The sequence below is a fragment of the Alosa sapidissima genome, chromosome 19 (assembly GCF_018492685.1).
Source record: "Alosa sapidissima isolate fAloSap1 chromosome 19, fAloSap1.pri, whole genome shotgun sequence".
NCBI lineage: Eukaryota > Metazoa > Chordata > Actinopteri > Clupeiformes > Clupeidae > Alosa > Alosa sapidissima.
Genome location: NC_055975.1, coordinates 13,940,706 through 13,955,075, shown reverse-complemented (window position 1 = coordinate 13,955,075; position 14,370 = coordinate 13,940,706). Strand labels below are relative to the sequence as shown.

Sequence of the window (14,370 nt, the reverse complement as noted above, 5' to 3'; positions counted from 1 at the left end):
GTTACTCCACTGTATATGTAAGTATAAGTATATATACTCTTTTGATCCCGTGAGGCAAATTTGGTCTCTGCATTTATCCCAATCCGTGAATTAGATTCTGTCGATACTTTCAGACTAAATAAAGTACATTTTTACACCACATGAGGTATTTTATTTCTTATATTTTTTGCAATTATAGAGACAAAAAATTATGAAAAATGTATGACACAAAATGCCCTCTTAAATACTGCCCCCCCCCCTCCTCCAGCACTCTTTTAATGAGGTACCTTCCACATGCCGCCAGACACCATACATGAGAACACACAATGAAACAAAGACCAATTTGTGGGTCACCAGTACATTTCTCTCAGTAAACAATTACAGCATTGTTTTTCTTTATATGCGACAATTCAGCAAAGATAGACATCCCTCAGAGTTCTCAGAATATTGGCTCCCAAATGCAGCCTTTTTATATCAACATACAAATACAAATTCTCAGACCACCCACATGACCCACAAACTACGACTGTAAAGATGTCTAAACCAGAAATGCTACTTAATGAGTGTAGTGCAGTCATGTGAGTGATAGTCCAAATTGGGGTCCTAGAGTGACTGTGTAATCTACACGATCTGAGCTTTTAAAATTCTTACATCCATTCCATACCCAAGGGTGCCATGTGATGGAATTGGATGAAGCTTCCTGATGAGCTCTCGAGATTTGTGGAATAATTAGCAATGTGCAGTCAGATGATGCCATCTGATTTCTTCTTATCCTTACAGAAGCAATTGGTCCTACAATAGAGTGAACAGCAAATGAACAGATTTAAAACAAATCAATGATAGGAACGTGAAACAACATAAAAAAACAAATGAAACATTTAAAGATACCTTTTAATTTTCTCCAGGTCATCTATAGTCTCAAGCAGGTTGACACCTCTCATTTCTGGTAAAAGCATTACCAATGCACTGTATAGCACAGACATCGTACCTAGAAACAGTAGCCATACAGAAACTCTCTTAGCTGCTTTTTTAATCCACATAGGCTGAGAATGTACGTTTCTTATTATGTAGGCAAGTGGAACATTATTCAGCAAACAGAACAGAATTTATTTTCAATGACTTTGTGTACAACTTTGTGTACAACCATTTTGCCAGTGGTGGGCGAGGAGATAGGGGTAGGCTCACATCACATCTTAAACCTCACTTCTACTCTCTGGCTTTTAACTCAATATAAGGGCCTGATCAATACCTACCTGAACTTCTCTATTGTATAGCACTTTGGTGTTGTTTTTAAAGTGTTTCATAAATAAACCTGACTTGTCTTGACCTGACTAGGCTGCTGTAATACAAAGTAAACAATTCCAGTTAGTTAGCAAACCCACCATAGAGGAAGAGAGGAAGCTCCTGCCAGATGCTAGCCAGCCTGTACAACAAGAATGGGGCCACCACAGCACCTATGTCACTGGCTGACGAACACACGGATACGCCCAGATTTCTGTGGATGGCACAAAGACGACATTTATCATTTAAAGGAACACGGATACAGCACAACGAAAACAGATATGCAATAACCACATAGTAAAGTACGTATGGAATTATGTTTTATCATTCAGCTAGTATTCCAACCCTTTTGCACCTTTTCCACTTTCTAAGGATCAATGATGTGTAAGGAGTGGTGTAGAATCACCTGAGAGGAGTGGGGTACAGTTCTGAGTTGGCAAAATTCACAGTCTCAAATCCAATTGCAACAGCCAATCTTCCAAGTATAGCCACTGTTTTCTTCAACCACAGAAGTTCTAAGTCACAGACATTTGATTATTTGTAAAATAGATAAAGAGGCATGATTTAACAAGACATACACGAGATCTGTGATGATAGACCAAAGAAATCAATGAGAGGTTGACCGCATAGTTGCTTAACATCCACAAGGAAAAGGAGAAGTCATCTGTATAATTTGCATGGTTGATGTGACGGAATATAATCAACAACACTGAATTATTGATTGAATGATTACTCATATTTTTCATTTATTCAAACTTAACTACATTCTTGTTCAGTACATTAGCATTACATTATGCAACAATAATAGACAAAACAAGTTTTTTTTATTTCTTTACTTGAAGGCTGTAACTAAAACATGAAACCATGAAACTTAAAGTTTGTAGCAGGAGTGACTGACCCTTTAGCATATCCGTTTCAGTAAGACATTAGCTACTTACCTAGCGGGACGAATGGAACCACCAGGCAACAGACACCACCAATGAAGTTTGATGTGGCCATGAGGGGGCGCCTTCCAATCCGGTCCACAGTAAGATAGAAAATCAGCCCGGTGGGAAGCTCGACTACTGCTGAGATTAAGAAGTCTAAGAACACATTGTCTCCTGTAATTCCCAGACGTAGCACCAATCCCTGGAACACAACTGTGCTTGTAAACCTGTGGGGAAGCAGACCACATGCAGAGGAATAAAATTAAAAGTATATTTGTAATATGGTGACAGTAAGAATTGTCAAACAGGACATTGCACAACTATGAGTCTGTGTTAACGTATCAGTATGACATAAGGAGTATTCACTTTGAGTAGTCGCCTGCATCAAAGGGAAATAAGTCATTAGCATTGCTCCCTGTGGCTAAGATTATATTTAAAAAAAAATAGATGCTAATTAATCATGACTTGTTCTGAATTCATTTGCCAAAATCTAGCCTCACACCAGACCAAATTACTGAAGAATTATAACTATCAAACAGAGAAAACATGCCCAAGAAATATGTTATTAGTGGTTCATAGGTAGTAAAAACAAGAAAAAGAAATCAATATGTTACGTTATCACTCATTTAAATAAGTCTATTGCTGAATAAAATGCTTCCTTGGCATAATGTGCAACGGTCATCAGGTTCTGTTAAACTTAAGAAACCTTATTGCTAGACTGATGAGGGTAATAAGTAATCAGTGGGTTTATGTTTATCTGTTTCAGTTTACTATCCAACTTTCAAAAAGCCCAACTGCTTACATTTAGGAGTGCTCTCCTGTGTGTATTATAAAAACCCCAAGATGCCCTCTGTCCAGGCTGAACAAGGTGAAGAAATGTTCTTCAAATGTTTTCACATTTTGAATGTGATTTATCTTTGGCCTGTCCAGGCATGCTTTTCCATTACTTTTGAGTGTGGTATATGTTAGACTGCTGATGATGAAAATCACCTTGAAATTTTGCAATCATACCCTGTCTAGAAGAAAATAGTTTCAATACACTTACACTCAATACAATTTAACACATGATCAAATAATTCATTAATAAAAAATAAAGTGTCTAATTGGTTTGATAATATCCAGTGGTTTGTGATAAGTGATAGGCCAACGTGTCTTGTAGGCTATGGCAGTAAACTCTCATGGATGGCGGACTGGTAGGTGTTCTTGAAGAAACCAACCTGGCAACCGTCTGGCCTTCCAAAGAGCCATATGCTACCGGCTGAGCTCTAGAAGCACAGGTCATGAATATCATCTGGATATTTCCGTATCACTTTTGTCTATTTTGGAGGATTTTCCTTCATATTTCCTTCAAGTGTCCTAGTATATTGCCTCCAAAGTAAGCTATTTTGGTCTATCCAAACATGTTTGGGCATGACGTTTGGAAGTTTTATCATAAGGATATTGGGCATATGTTCACCAATATCACCTTTGTTATCAGTTTGTTTCTCATAGCACAAGATACAATATTCATTAACAAGTCTGACATCAAATACCCCCCAAGTATAAGTAGCACTGCAACTGCCTATTTGAACAGTTTGAACTACCTGGTCTTGGTATATCCAAAACCTGGTATGCCAACTATTTTAGAATTACTTTACAGATAAAGAACTCCAAAGGAAATGTTTTGATTGGTCTCAAGTAGGCAGTTACCAGGCATAAATGAGGATAAAAGAGTTTCTCCTGATGTTTGGAGTCCTGAACAAATCGATAAACGAGGGACGGTTCAGATCTTCCTGCTTTTCTGTGAGGGGTTCAACCTAAACAGAGACAACAAAATATACAGGAAAAAAATATTCAAGTATTCATAAAATCACATGTGAGGATAACCACATCCTTAAGATCTAACAGACTGGCATCTTTTTATCTTTTACTGATGAAAATAAGGAACAGAACAATTGCAGATTAAGGATTAAAGCAACACCAAAGAGTTTTTTGTACCTTAAAATAATGTTTCCAAAATAGTTTCAGTGGTTAATCAACTCGTAACAGGGTGAACGGCACTTCTGCATTCGCTTCGCGGCCCTCTAACCGCACTATGTAAGTTTGCCAGATTGGGTAGTGGGTCTGTAGTTTGATGGAATGAGACATAAGAAACTACAAATTTGACTTGCATCTGATGTCGCAATACATCGTACTTTCATAAAATCATGCAACATATTCTACCTTGTCTGACATCGTTATTTGCAAAGCCAGTGCTGGATAAACAAATAGCGTGCGTGTGACAGAGGAAAAGTTCTTTGGTGTTGCTTTAAAGGCGTGTCTGTTCTGGTGAAAACACCTGGAACCAGTTTCATCTCAAAGCGTTCAAGGCGCAGTAGGTTCCAATTACAAGCAGTTATGGATTCCAACAAATACATTTCACAGGAATTTTATTTGGGTTATGGGTAGGGGACTGTCTCTCACAAATGAATGCTCATGAGAAACTTTGACTCTGTAATTTTCCTGTCTTTGACGCACAAGTCCAAAATTCTGTGAAAGACAAAAGACCTAATACAGTACACTGGACACTGTTTGTGAGTAAATTAAAAAAACAAAACCATGTATTAACTCCACCTATGTATGAACCACAGTGCCTAATATCCCAATGAATCAGAAGTAGATTAGTGATTTCATCATAAATAAGAATTAAAAAAAAGAAATACATTTCCATGTATAACCTGCCCCTGTGTATTACTGTCTGTAACCTCATAGATGCAGACATTTTGCAAAATCAATGTATAAACCTCAGTTAAAGGATGGAAAATTAAAGTAACACGCATGGCAAAAATTGTGTCCTTTGAACTGGAGAGAGGAGGTGGGAGACGTAAGAGAGAAATGACTGACATACCCAAGGGAAATTCTTTCATTTCCTAAACAACTGTGATAAATAAGTTCCATATACCGGTAATATAAAATGCTGAGAGAGTATTAAACATTTGTGGTCTAGGATAGCTAATGGTTATACAGGAACCTTTTTGTTGTTGTGTGGAAAATTACAGTAACACGCATGACAAAAATTGTGCCCTTTGAACTGGAGAGAGGAGGTGGGAGACGTAAGAGAGAAATGACTGACATACCCAGGGGAAATTCTTTCATTTCCTAAACAACTGTGATAAATAAAGTTCCATATACCGGTAATATGAAATGCTGAGAGAGTATTAAACATGTGTGGTCTAGGATAGCTAATGGTTAGGGAGCTGTATGGTGCAAGATGAATTTCCGAAAGGATCAATAAATGTCTATCTATCTATTGGTATACAATTACTTCTATTTCACACTCTCTTTGCTGTAAATTTCTCCTATTAGAATTGACTCTGGAAGAGTTCCCTTCTTTTTAGGCTTGAACCATCAAATCAACTAAACAACTACAGAATGTATGGCATAATCATGTGTAGTTTTGTACATTAACAGAATTTATTACACGGCTCTTCACAATGCTAGTAGAACACTCCATTGACTTAAATGGGATTTCCCAACGTTCTACAGTAAGATATATTCATGTAATTACCGCTGCAAACATATAATTACCGCTGTCAATGGCAACAGGTTTTGTGCTTCTTATTCACATTCATGTCATTCCGCGAGTAGTTTGGTTACTTCTTGCAATAGAACTTCATTCAAAAGTGAAAGCAGACGGTTGATCAGCTGTGTTCTAAAGAATGTTTGATTCAAGTTCAGCGTGTGTTGCGAACTTTTTTTCTCAGCAAAAGCCATGACGAAACAGTAACAAATAAATGTAAAGAGACATCGAGTTTATTTTTTAGTTTTGGCAAGTTGCCATATAACAAGCGGGATAATATATAGAACGCCGGTCATTATCGAAAAATAAGTCCCTTCAGGACGAAACAAGACCTGTTCGCCCTGTCGGGACTTAGGCTATTTTCCGATAATGACCAGCGTTCTATACATTATCCCTTACGTGTGGCATGATCATGTGTAGTTTAGTACATTAACAGAATGTATGGCATGATCATGTGTAGTTTTGTACATTAACATAATGTATGGCATGATCATGTGTAGTTTTGTACATTAACAGACTGTATGGAATGATCATGTGTAGTTTTGTACATTTACAAAATGTATGACATGGTCATGTGTAGTTTTGTGAAAGAAACAACATACCACCCGAAAGTTCTCTGGCAGACATGTGTTGTTGCATTTAGCAATGCTTTCCACAATGACCATAGCCTCCTGTGTTCTTCTCTGTGATATTAGCCACCGAGGAGACTCTGGAACAAGCCTATAAAGACAACATCTTTCAATTTAGGACACTTAGTTTAGCTCACAAATTGACGAGGCAGGTGTGAACAAGTGAGCTCTGGTGTAAATTGCAGCTCTCCTGGCTGCCTACTATGGTGACAATGTAAGTTTTCCTCAACAGGGCACAATGACATTTTGTCAGGTTTGTGTGTGTGTGTGTGTGTGTGTGTGTGTGTGAATGACATTACATATTTACCAGTAGTAACCCAGGAACATAAACGTTGGAATAGTCATGACCAGCTGCAGAGTCCTCCAGGACTGGATGTAATAGGCCAAGCATGGCAGAATAACCATGCCAATGGAGTAGGTTGTTCGTGACAAGACAGACACAAATTTCCTGTTCCTTGATCCAAAGAATTCAATTACTGTATGAGAAAGAGAACCCTGTATCAGAACAAATATATGCAGCTCAAAACAACAAAAGGGTCTAGATAATGAAAAAATATTAAAATATCCATTAAAATAATGGAAACGGCACGTAAAATAACATGTGTTCTCTATTGTATCTCTCCACTCTATAATTTGCACAGGAAATTGACCCACTAGTTCCGTGGATACTCTTTAGACGCCGCCACTGCAATCCTCCAAGGAACGTTGTCTCTACACATGGCAATCCAGACTATTTTGATAGTTTCGCCATTGGTGCAACAACAAATAAAGTCATTTCCAAGGTAAGTATGGGACTGTTGTGAGGCTTTTTCTCTGCTTGTTGTTGTATTTGTGGTTCTCATTCAGGTTGTTTCCTTTTCAGGTTATTTTAGCTCCAAACAATGTATAGAGCTCAACAGTCACCAGTCACTCTGGTTCCGGAAGTAACAATCTATGTTCTCTTTTGAGAACTGGATTATAAGCCATAAAATTGTAACGGTCCAAGTTTGACTTAAAACCAGCTACGGCATGATTAAGTGATTGTATATGCTCATATACAGTAGACAGCAAAAGTTCATGCGGCATCTACCATTTTTTTCATGGAAAAGCACTACACTACCCAAAATCCTAACGTGTAAAGGCAGAGCCTTTGATTGGTAAAGATCACCATTGCAGGGAAATGACTTTCCGCTCCCGCCTCAGGCAACATTTGGTTGCTTGTTCGAGCAAGATTGCTACTGAGGAGCAATGCATGGCCATCCGATTTCATTGGATCGTTGGAAAACATTGGAACATATATAATTCACAATGGCAGATGGGATGAAAATTTAAATATATACACAATATATCTTGTTTTTCTGTTCATTTTTTTGTTGTTGCTTGAAATTAAATGTTGTATGATCACAACTCACACCATAGCTGGTCAGCCAAGGCAAGGTCTAAAACTCTTTATGTAGAGATTTTTCCAGACGTCGAATGGAGAAGTGAATTGGAAACTAACTGTACTTATAGAGCCTGAGCCTGATCCCTCGCGGAGATGGACGATGACTGTTGAGCTCTATAACCTCTATCACCTGCTCCACACAGCCAATGATTCATAACTCAAAACAGCACACTGCACTATAAGCAGGATGTCGTGGTAAAATAAAAGGGTGGGTATACTATGAATTCTGTGATCGTGGTAAGGTGGACTGCGCCACGCGGTATCGGATTTTTAGAAAACGCATTCAGAAAATGTTTGATGATGGTGAAGGTTATTGTCCAATGTTGTCTAGAGTGTTGATGAGTGTACATTTTGTGATTGAGGATGATACAGTGTGATTATTAAATGTTAAAAGTTGCAAATGGTGAATAAATTCTTTTGAGCGGTGGATAAACTCTAATAAGAGGTGGATAAACTCTATTTCTGAAATTGTGGTGGGGAATTGAGGTGGGTAAACTGTGTTTACTTGCGTTTAGCCTCCACTACATCCTTGACTAAGCATAAGATAACGTGATCTGGAGCACAAAGGCCCAGATGTAGCCTGCCCGCTCTGCTTGCTGTTTGGATGATAGCTTTGAAAAGCACCATTCAGATTGCAAGCGACTAATCAAACCATGGAATGTTAATGCAATTCATTAAGGCAGGCAACAGGCGAATGGTCAACAATGTTCTGCTCAAATGTGCGCTGGCATGCTGGTGGAGCTGCACCTTAAAAGGTTCAGGCAGCCTGCCTGCTTCTACAGATACATCTGTGGATAATAATAATAATAATACATTTTATTTGTTACATAGCGCCTTTCAAAGCACCCAAGGTCGCTTTACACACTAGACATTTACGCGTAAGACATGAGATGAATGAGATGCCCTTGAACCCCTAACCGCTCCCCAGGTGCAGGATCAAGGGCTGCACACACACACTGTTTCACCTTGTAGTGGCGCTCGACCTGAATACAGGAGCACATAGCTTTTACTTTTACTTTTTGAGAAATAGGGGATTAAAAATGTTAAAAAGCTCATTTTTCCCCCATAGACTTGAATGGCTGTGATGTCATAATAGCCTAAAGCCAGCTGCGCCCGTAAGCTCCCAGAGTAGTTCCCGGCTAATCAGAACACTGGCACAGGTGTCACCTGTGAATCCAACTGTCTCAGCTTCTAATCCATACAATCTGGTGCTCCCTAAAACTACACATCCCGTAATTAACTTGTGCGCATGCGCAGTAGCGTTCTCCTTGCGTCATTGATTCCTGAGGCACTGCTGTCAAGCATCCTCTTGAAGAAAGTTTACGTTCTTGTTGTCTGGTTTGTCCAACAAACGACGACGAAACAGACGTAAAATGACTTGATTGTAGGCTTAGCTGTTAGTTTGTTGTTCAGTTCATCTAACAGCTGTCTCTTCCCCCCCCTTCTATTTCTTTTAGGTGCCGCTTCACTCTGCTACTGGAGGATCAGGCTGACTGCAACTGCTATGGATGCTATGGATGGCAGGAAAACACAGTACACGTGAATTTCTAGATGAAGAGTGAATAAATGCACTTGCTTAATTGATAACAAGTTGTCAATGGTTATTTATGCAAGCTTAGATAAAGCTTTATCCTGGCTGTAGATAAAGCAGGATATGAATTTCCCAATATTTTGCCAGATAAGGCTAATAGTGGTTTACTAAGGTTTAATATCAATTGAAATACCATTGAAATCACGTTGATCTGAATGGTAATTTCAACATTTTTTCAATATTCATTTTAGTGGAAATACCATTGAAATCCCGTTGATCTGTAGTTAGAATTTCTACGTTGCTTCAATATTAATGAAGGGTGCAAAAGTGATGTAGAATAAATGTTTCAGTGCGACGTTGATTCAATGATTTTAACATAGATTTAATGACTAATTGTTATCTGGATGCAGAATGAGCAGTCATCAACACCAACTAAAAGCCCCGTTTTGCAGTTCATACAATTAGGCTTTCTCTGAACTACATTTTCCAAAGGCCAGCTTTCGTGCTTGTGTCACAACTTCAGAACGGCTTGACGCACATGGATGACATGGGCTCAATGATGAAGTCAAATGTCAAGGTCAAACCCACCTTGAGTGTGATATCTCAAGAATGCCTGACACACAAGGTTTTTTGGTACAAGAGTTTGTATGAACTCAAAGATTAACTCAATTTTTTTTTCAGGAATTTCCCCACCAACATTAACCCATGAATGAATGAATTTAATTATTGAGGGCAGGAGGGTGACGATTAACACTACTTCCACAATAGGCTACACCTTTGAGATTAATCCATACAAAATGGAAAGCATCAGTTGTGGATAACATACCAAGGACATATGTGGCTGTCCAAGCTCCCTTGGCAAAGAAGCCCTGGAGGAAGCGGAATGCCAGCAGCAAGGGGTAGAGGGTGGAGACGGCCACGCCCACCCCAGACAGACCCAGGCCGAGCATGGAGACCAGGAAACATGGCTTCCTGCCAAACCTGCAGCACAAGGCAAATTCATTAACCAAAGACTGTGGCCCTGACAAGTCAGATGAGCAAAACTACTACAACTGTTATCACCCCCTACAAATGTCATAAATACCACTCATGGTTAGCACCCTTCCCCCTTGACAAGGTACATGTGGATTTGTTTACAAACCTGTAAAGATAATCTCTGAAGAGTCAACTCTTCGAACAACTCGCTCGTACTTACATTTTTGTAGGCCTTCACATTTGGCTAACAAGTTTATTCAACTTTTAACAGAGTAGAGATCTAGCTTTCAAGTGAATGTCTTTTAAGTAGCCTAGCCTAGCCTAGAGTCTTTGGACACACACACACACACACACACACACACACACACTGTATTTTTGTATTTTGAAAATACTTAAAATACTTTTTTCAAGGGAGCATGGAAGGAACTTAGAAAGAATCCACACACTGATCATTCCGCAAGTAATTATTTATTTATTATTACACGGCTCTTCACAATGCAAGTAGAAAGCTTCTAATTCAGGTCTTTCATATCACTCCGCAACTACTGGAACTTCATTCAAAAGTGAAAAGCAGACGGTTGATCAACTGTGTTCTAAAGAATGTTGGATTCAAGTTCAGCATGTGTTGTTACAAACTATTTGTTTCTCAGCAAAAGCTTCTTTTCAGCAAAAGCCACAACGCCGATCATTATCGGGAGAATAAGTCCCTTCAGAGAGAAGCAAGACCCCTGTTGAGACTTATTTTCCTGATAATTATCGGCATTCCATACATTCTCCTTTACATAGGGAACACCTGCGCAGAAAGAAAAAAAATGTATTTCAAAAATCGGAGTACCTGTTTACATGGGTGGATTTTTCAATTGTTTGGATTATCAAAATGGAGTTTGTAATCAGATTAAACTTTTCTCCATGTAAACAGGGCTATTGTTGTATTGTTGTATGTTGTACTGTAACAGCCGTGCAGCGAGTGCAGCCCTCCGTCTGCTGCGTCGACCATGCCTACTCCATGCCTTCGTGGCATGAGCGTGTCAGCTGCATGGCGTCCCATGTTATGACATGCACGTCTCAGGCGCGGCTTGAGCCGCATCGAAAACGTTTGCATGCTAGGAATAGGACTCACGCCTATTTTTCACCCCACACGCAAGCATGTTGGAAGCGTTTCCATTCAAAACAGTGAAGAAAAAAATGACGTAAGAAAAGGAGACGTTTTAATTGGCAGAGAGGCCGCCGCAGCGCTAGCTGGGCTCCGCCCTCCTACGTGACACGTATGTCTCAGGCGCAGCTCGGAAAACGTGTGCATGCTAGAAATAGGACCGACGCCTTTCACGCAGTAGGGGTTAAGTCATTGAGAGACCTCAGACCCATTGGAAGCATTTCCATTCAAAACAGTGAAGAAAAAAAATTAAGAGATGTTTTAGTTGGCAGAGAGGCCCCCACAGCGCAGAGTCAGACACGTTTCTGGTGTGCAAAGACATACAGTAGAAAATGCCACGCAACCGCCACGCAACAGACACGCCATGTTCACGCCACAGGTTCACGCTATGCACCCCAGCCCTAAGGTTACCATTCAAAAAATGAAGAGAGGTTTTATTAGGCAGAGAGGCCGCCACAGACTGCCACGTCAGACACGTTTCTGGTAAGCAAGGACATAGAAAACGCCAGGCAGCCACCACCCAACAGACACGCAATGTTCATGCCACACACCTGGTCTGAAACAGCCCTAAAAGGGGGTTCACATTGTAGGCGCAAGCCGCAGTGCTGCGCTATGAAACCCACTATTGCCAATGGCTTGCACGCGCAAGAACTGGCCTGCCGCTGCGCTGAGCACCGCTGTACAACAAAAAATCTTTAGGACATTACCTCAGCCAAGAGCAACCTAGCGGCGAGCGCAGCGCATGCCGCGTACAATGTGAACCCGGCTTAATCCTGTAAAATCTGTATGACCTGGATCGTGTACCTAGATTTTTGCCACTGGATTTGCCCTCTGATAGTACAAGTAAGTAAAAAGTTTGTTCTGTTTGAGTCTGGCTCGCCTGCATCACATACACATATAATGTACTTATCATTGTCTTGTTGCTGTCCTGTTGATGTTGTGCATTGTAGCAAAGTAGTTTCCCCTTTGGGCATTAATAAAGTTAATTATCTATCTATGTTAGTCTTTTCTCTTTCTTTCTTTCTGTCTCTTTACCTGTCCCTGTACATGACACACACACACACACACACGCACACACCTACACATACACTATGCATGCCATCAGGTAATATGGCAGATGCCAAATGGCAGGCGTCTAATGAACTATTAAGGCCAAATACTAAATTTAAGTTGTTGTCATCAGTCTGCCCCAACACACGCACAAAGTATGCATGTTATCAAGTAATTGGCAGACATGGTGTCTAATGAACTATCAAGGCCCAATACCAAATACACGTTATTGACAGCCAATTTAACATCATAGCCTACATGTAATGTCATGACTGTACTGAAAGTGAAACATTTACATACCTGTCCGCAAGATATCCAGTGATCAGAGCTCCAATGAAGAAGCCTACAGCTAGAAATACCTGGTTGAGATCGGCTAACCAGGACTTGTCACATACCAGGGAGAACTGCATGGAAGTCAAAATAAAATATAAAATTCAAATATCAATGTTGACAGCTTGACAACAGCAACAACAAATTCTGACAGTAGGCCTAAGAATTTGAGATTCAGTGCAAGCAATATGCAGGGAAATTCAAACATGTAATTGACCCCTAACAAAAAATACCTTTATATTGTAGATTTTTGGGACAAAATATGATAGTAATCTTCAAATAGGAATACTAGGTTTCTAACTAGGTTACTAACATACCTATGTTTTAAGGAATCTATATTTTGGCTATAGGCCTGAAGCACTATAAGACTATGGGCTACTACAGGAACAACATAGTCCAAGGAAATTACAGAGGTAATACAGAATACTATATGATACACTAGCCTACTACATAACTACTGTAGTAGTTCTGCCAAGAGCATTTTCGTAAGGGTGAATTGGAGAAATAGGCATGAGCCCAGACAGTAAGACAATCGGACGTGTAAACTCGCCTATAGATGTCGCTTTCAGTCTTTTACCTGCACGGTTAGAATGTTTAGGCTGAATGTTGTACCTGCTTCATGTGTCAGCCCGCTCTAAGATAATTGATTATGACTTGCCTGAAACTTCTTGAGCGATGTTGATAGCCAGTGGTCCAAATATTAGTGGCACTAATATATATATATATAAATATGCAAATTATCACAATCATCCATTCAGAGAATACACTGAAGTTATGTGGGTGCCATTGCTCAAAAAGTTGTAGGTAGCTTATGTGCATGGCATTTGGCAGACGCATTTGTCCAAAGCGACTTACAGTAAATTAAGCATAATAGTAATAACAACAACAACTATTTAACAATTTAAACATTTACTGAATCCTAAGACTATCACAGGAACGTAGAACATTACTCTAGTTCATTCCACCAACAATGAATCACTGAGGAAAACACACACATTGTCTTTATACTATATCTACCTCAGTCACAACTGTTGTGTGATTCGAGTCAAAAACCCATCCGCGGTCGCACGATTGAAATCCAGGAGTTGCAGGAAAAGTAGGCCTACTGAGTTGACTGATGTTCCTGCAGTTAACAACACTCGTGTTCCAGTCAATATCAAAGTTCTGGCAGCGGTCGAAAGATCCAAGGGGTGCAGCGTGCTGTCGCAGCTCCCTCTCACTCCAGCCACAGTCGCCCTTGATACGCTCTGCGTGATCAATACTGCACCAGTGTTCCGGAGAATTGGCCAAAAACACGACCCCGACCAACACAAATGCAAAGAGTACGAGTGGCAGACACCCTAGAACAGAAATTTTCTGCTGATATCGACCAAAGTCTCCCACATGGCTAAGAAGTTCATCAAAGCCTGGCATTCTGCAAGACGGCGGCAAAGTTAGCGATCTGTGTTCTCTCTCCAGGTTTGGTGTCAGTCATTTCTCATTAGGCTCACTAAAGAATTAGGAGGTGTGGCCATGTAAGTCCAACGTCAAAAAACATGTTGGGTCACTTATATGC

At 39.9% G+C, this 14,370-nt stretch overlaps 1 protein-coding gene across 1 annotated transcript; it reads right to left on the bottom strand.

Moving 5' to 3' along the window:
- On the bottom strand, positions 1-14,303 carry oct2 (organic cation transporter 2). The gene is made up of 11 exons (XM_042072594.1): positions 13,833-14,303; positions 12,786-12,889; positions 10,134-10,288; positions 6,661-6,829; positions 6,327-6,444; positions 3,876-3,982; positions 2,199-2,413; positions 1,667-1,775; positions 1,362-1,474; positions 868-967; positions 1-771 (listed from the first exon to the last, which is right to left on the bottom strand). Exons 1-11 carry the CDS (start codon positions 14,226-14,228, stop codon positions 723-725), a joined length of 1,635 nt encoding a protein of 544 aa, XP_041928528.1. The 5' UTR covers positions 14,229-14,303; the 3' UTR covers positions 1-722.
- Positions 14,304-14,370: the final 67 nt, after the last annotated feature.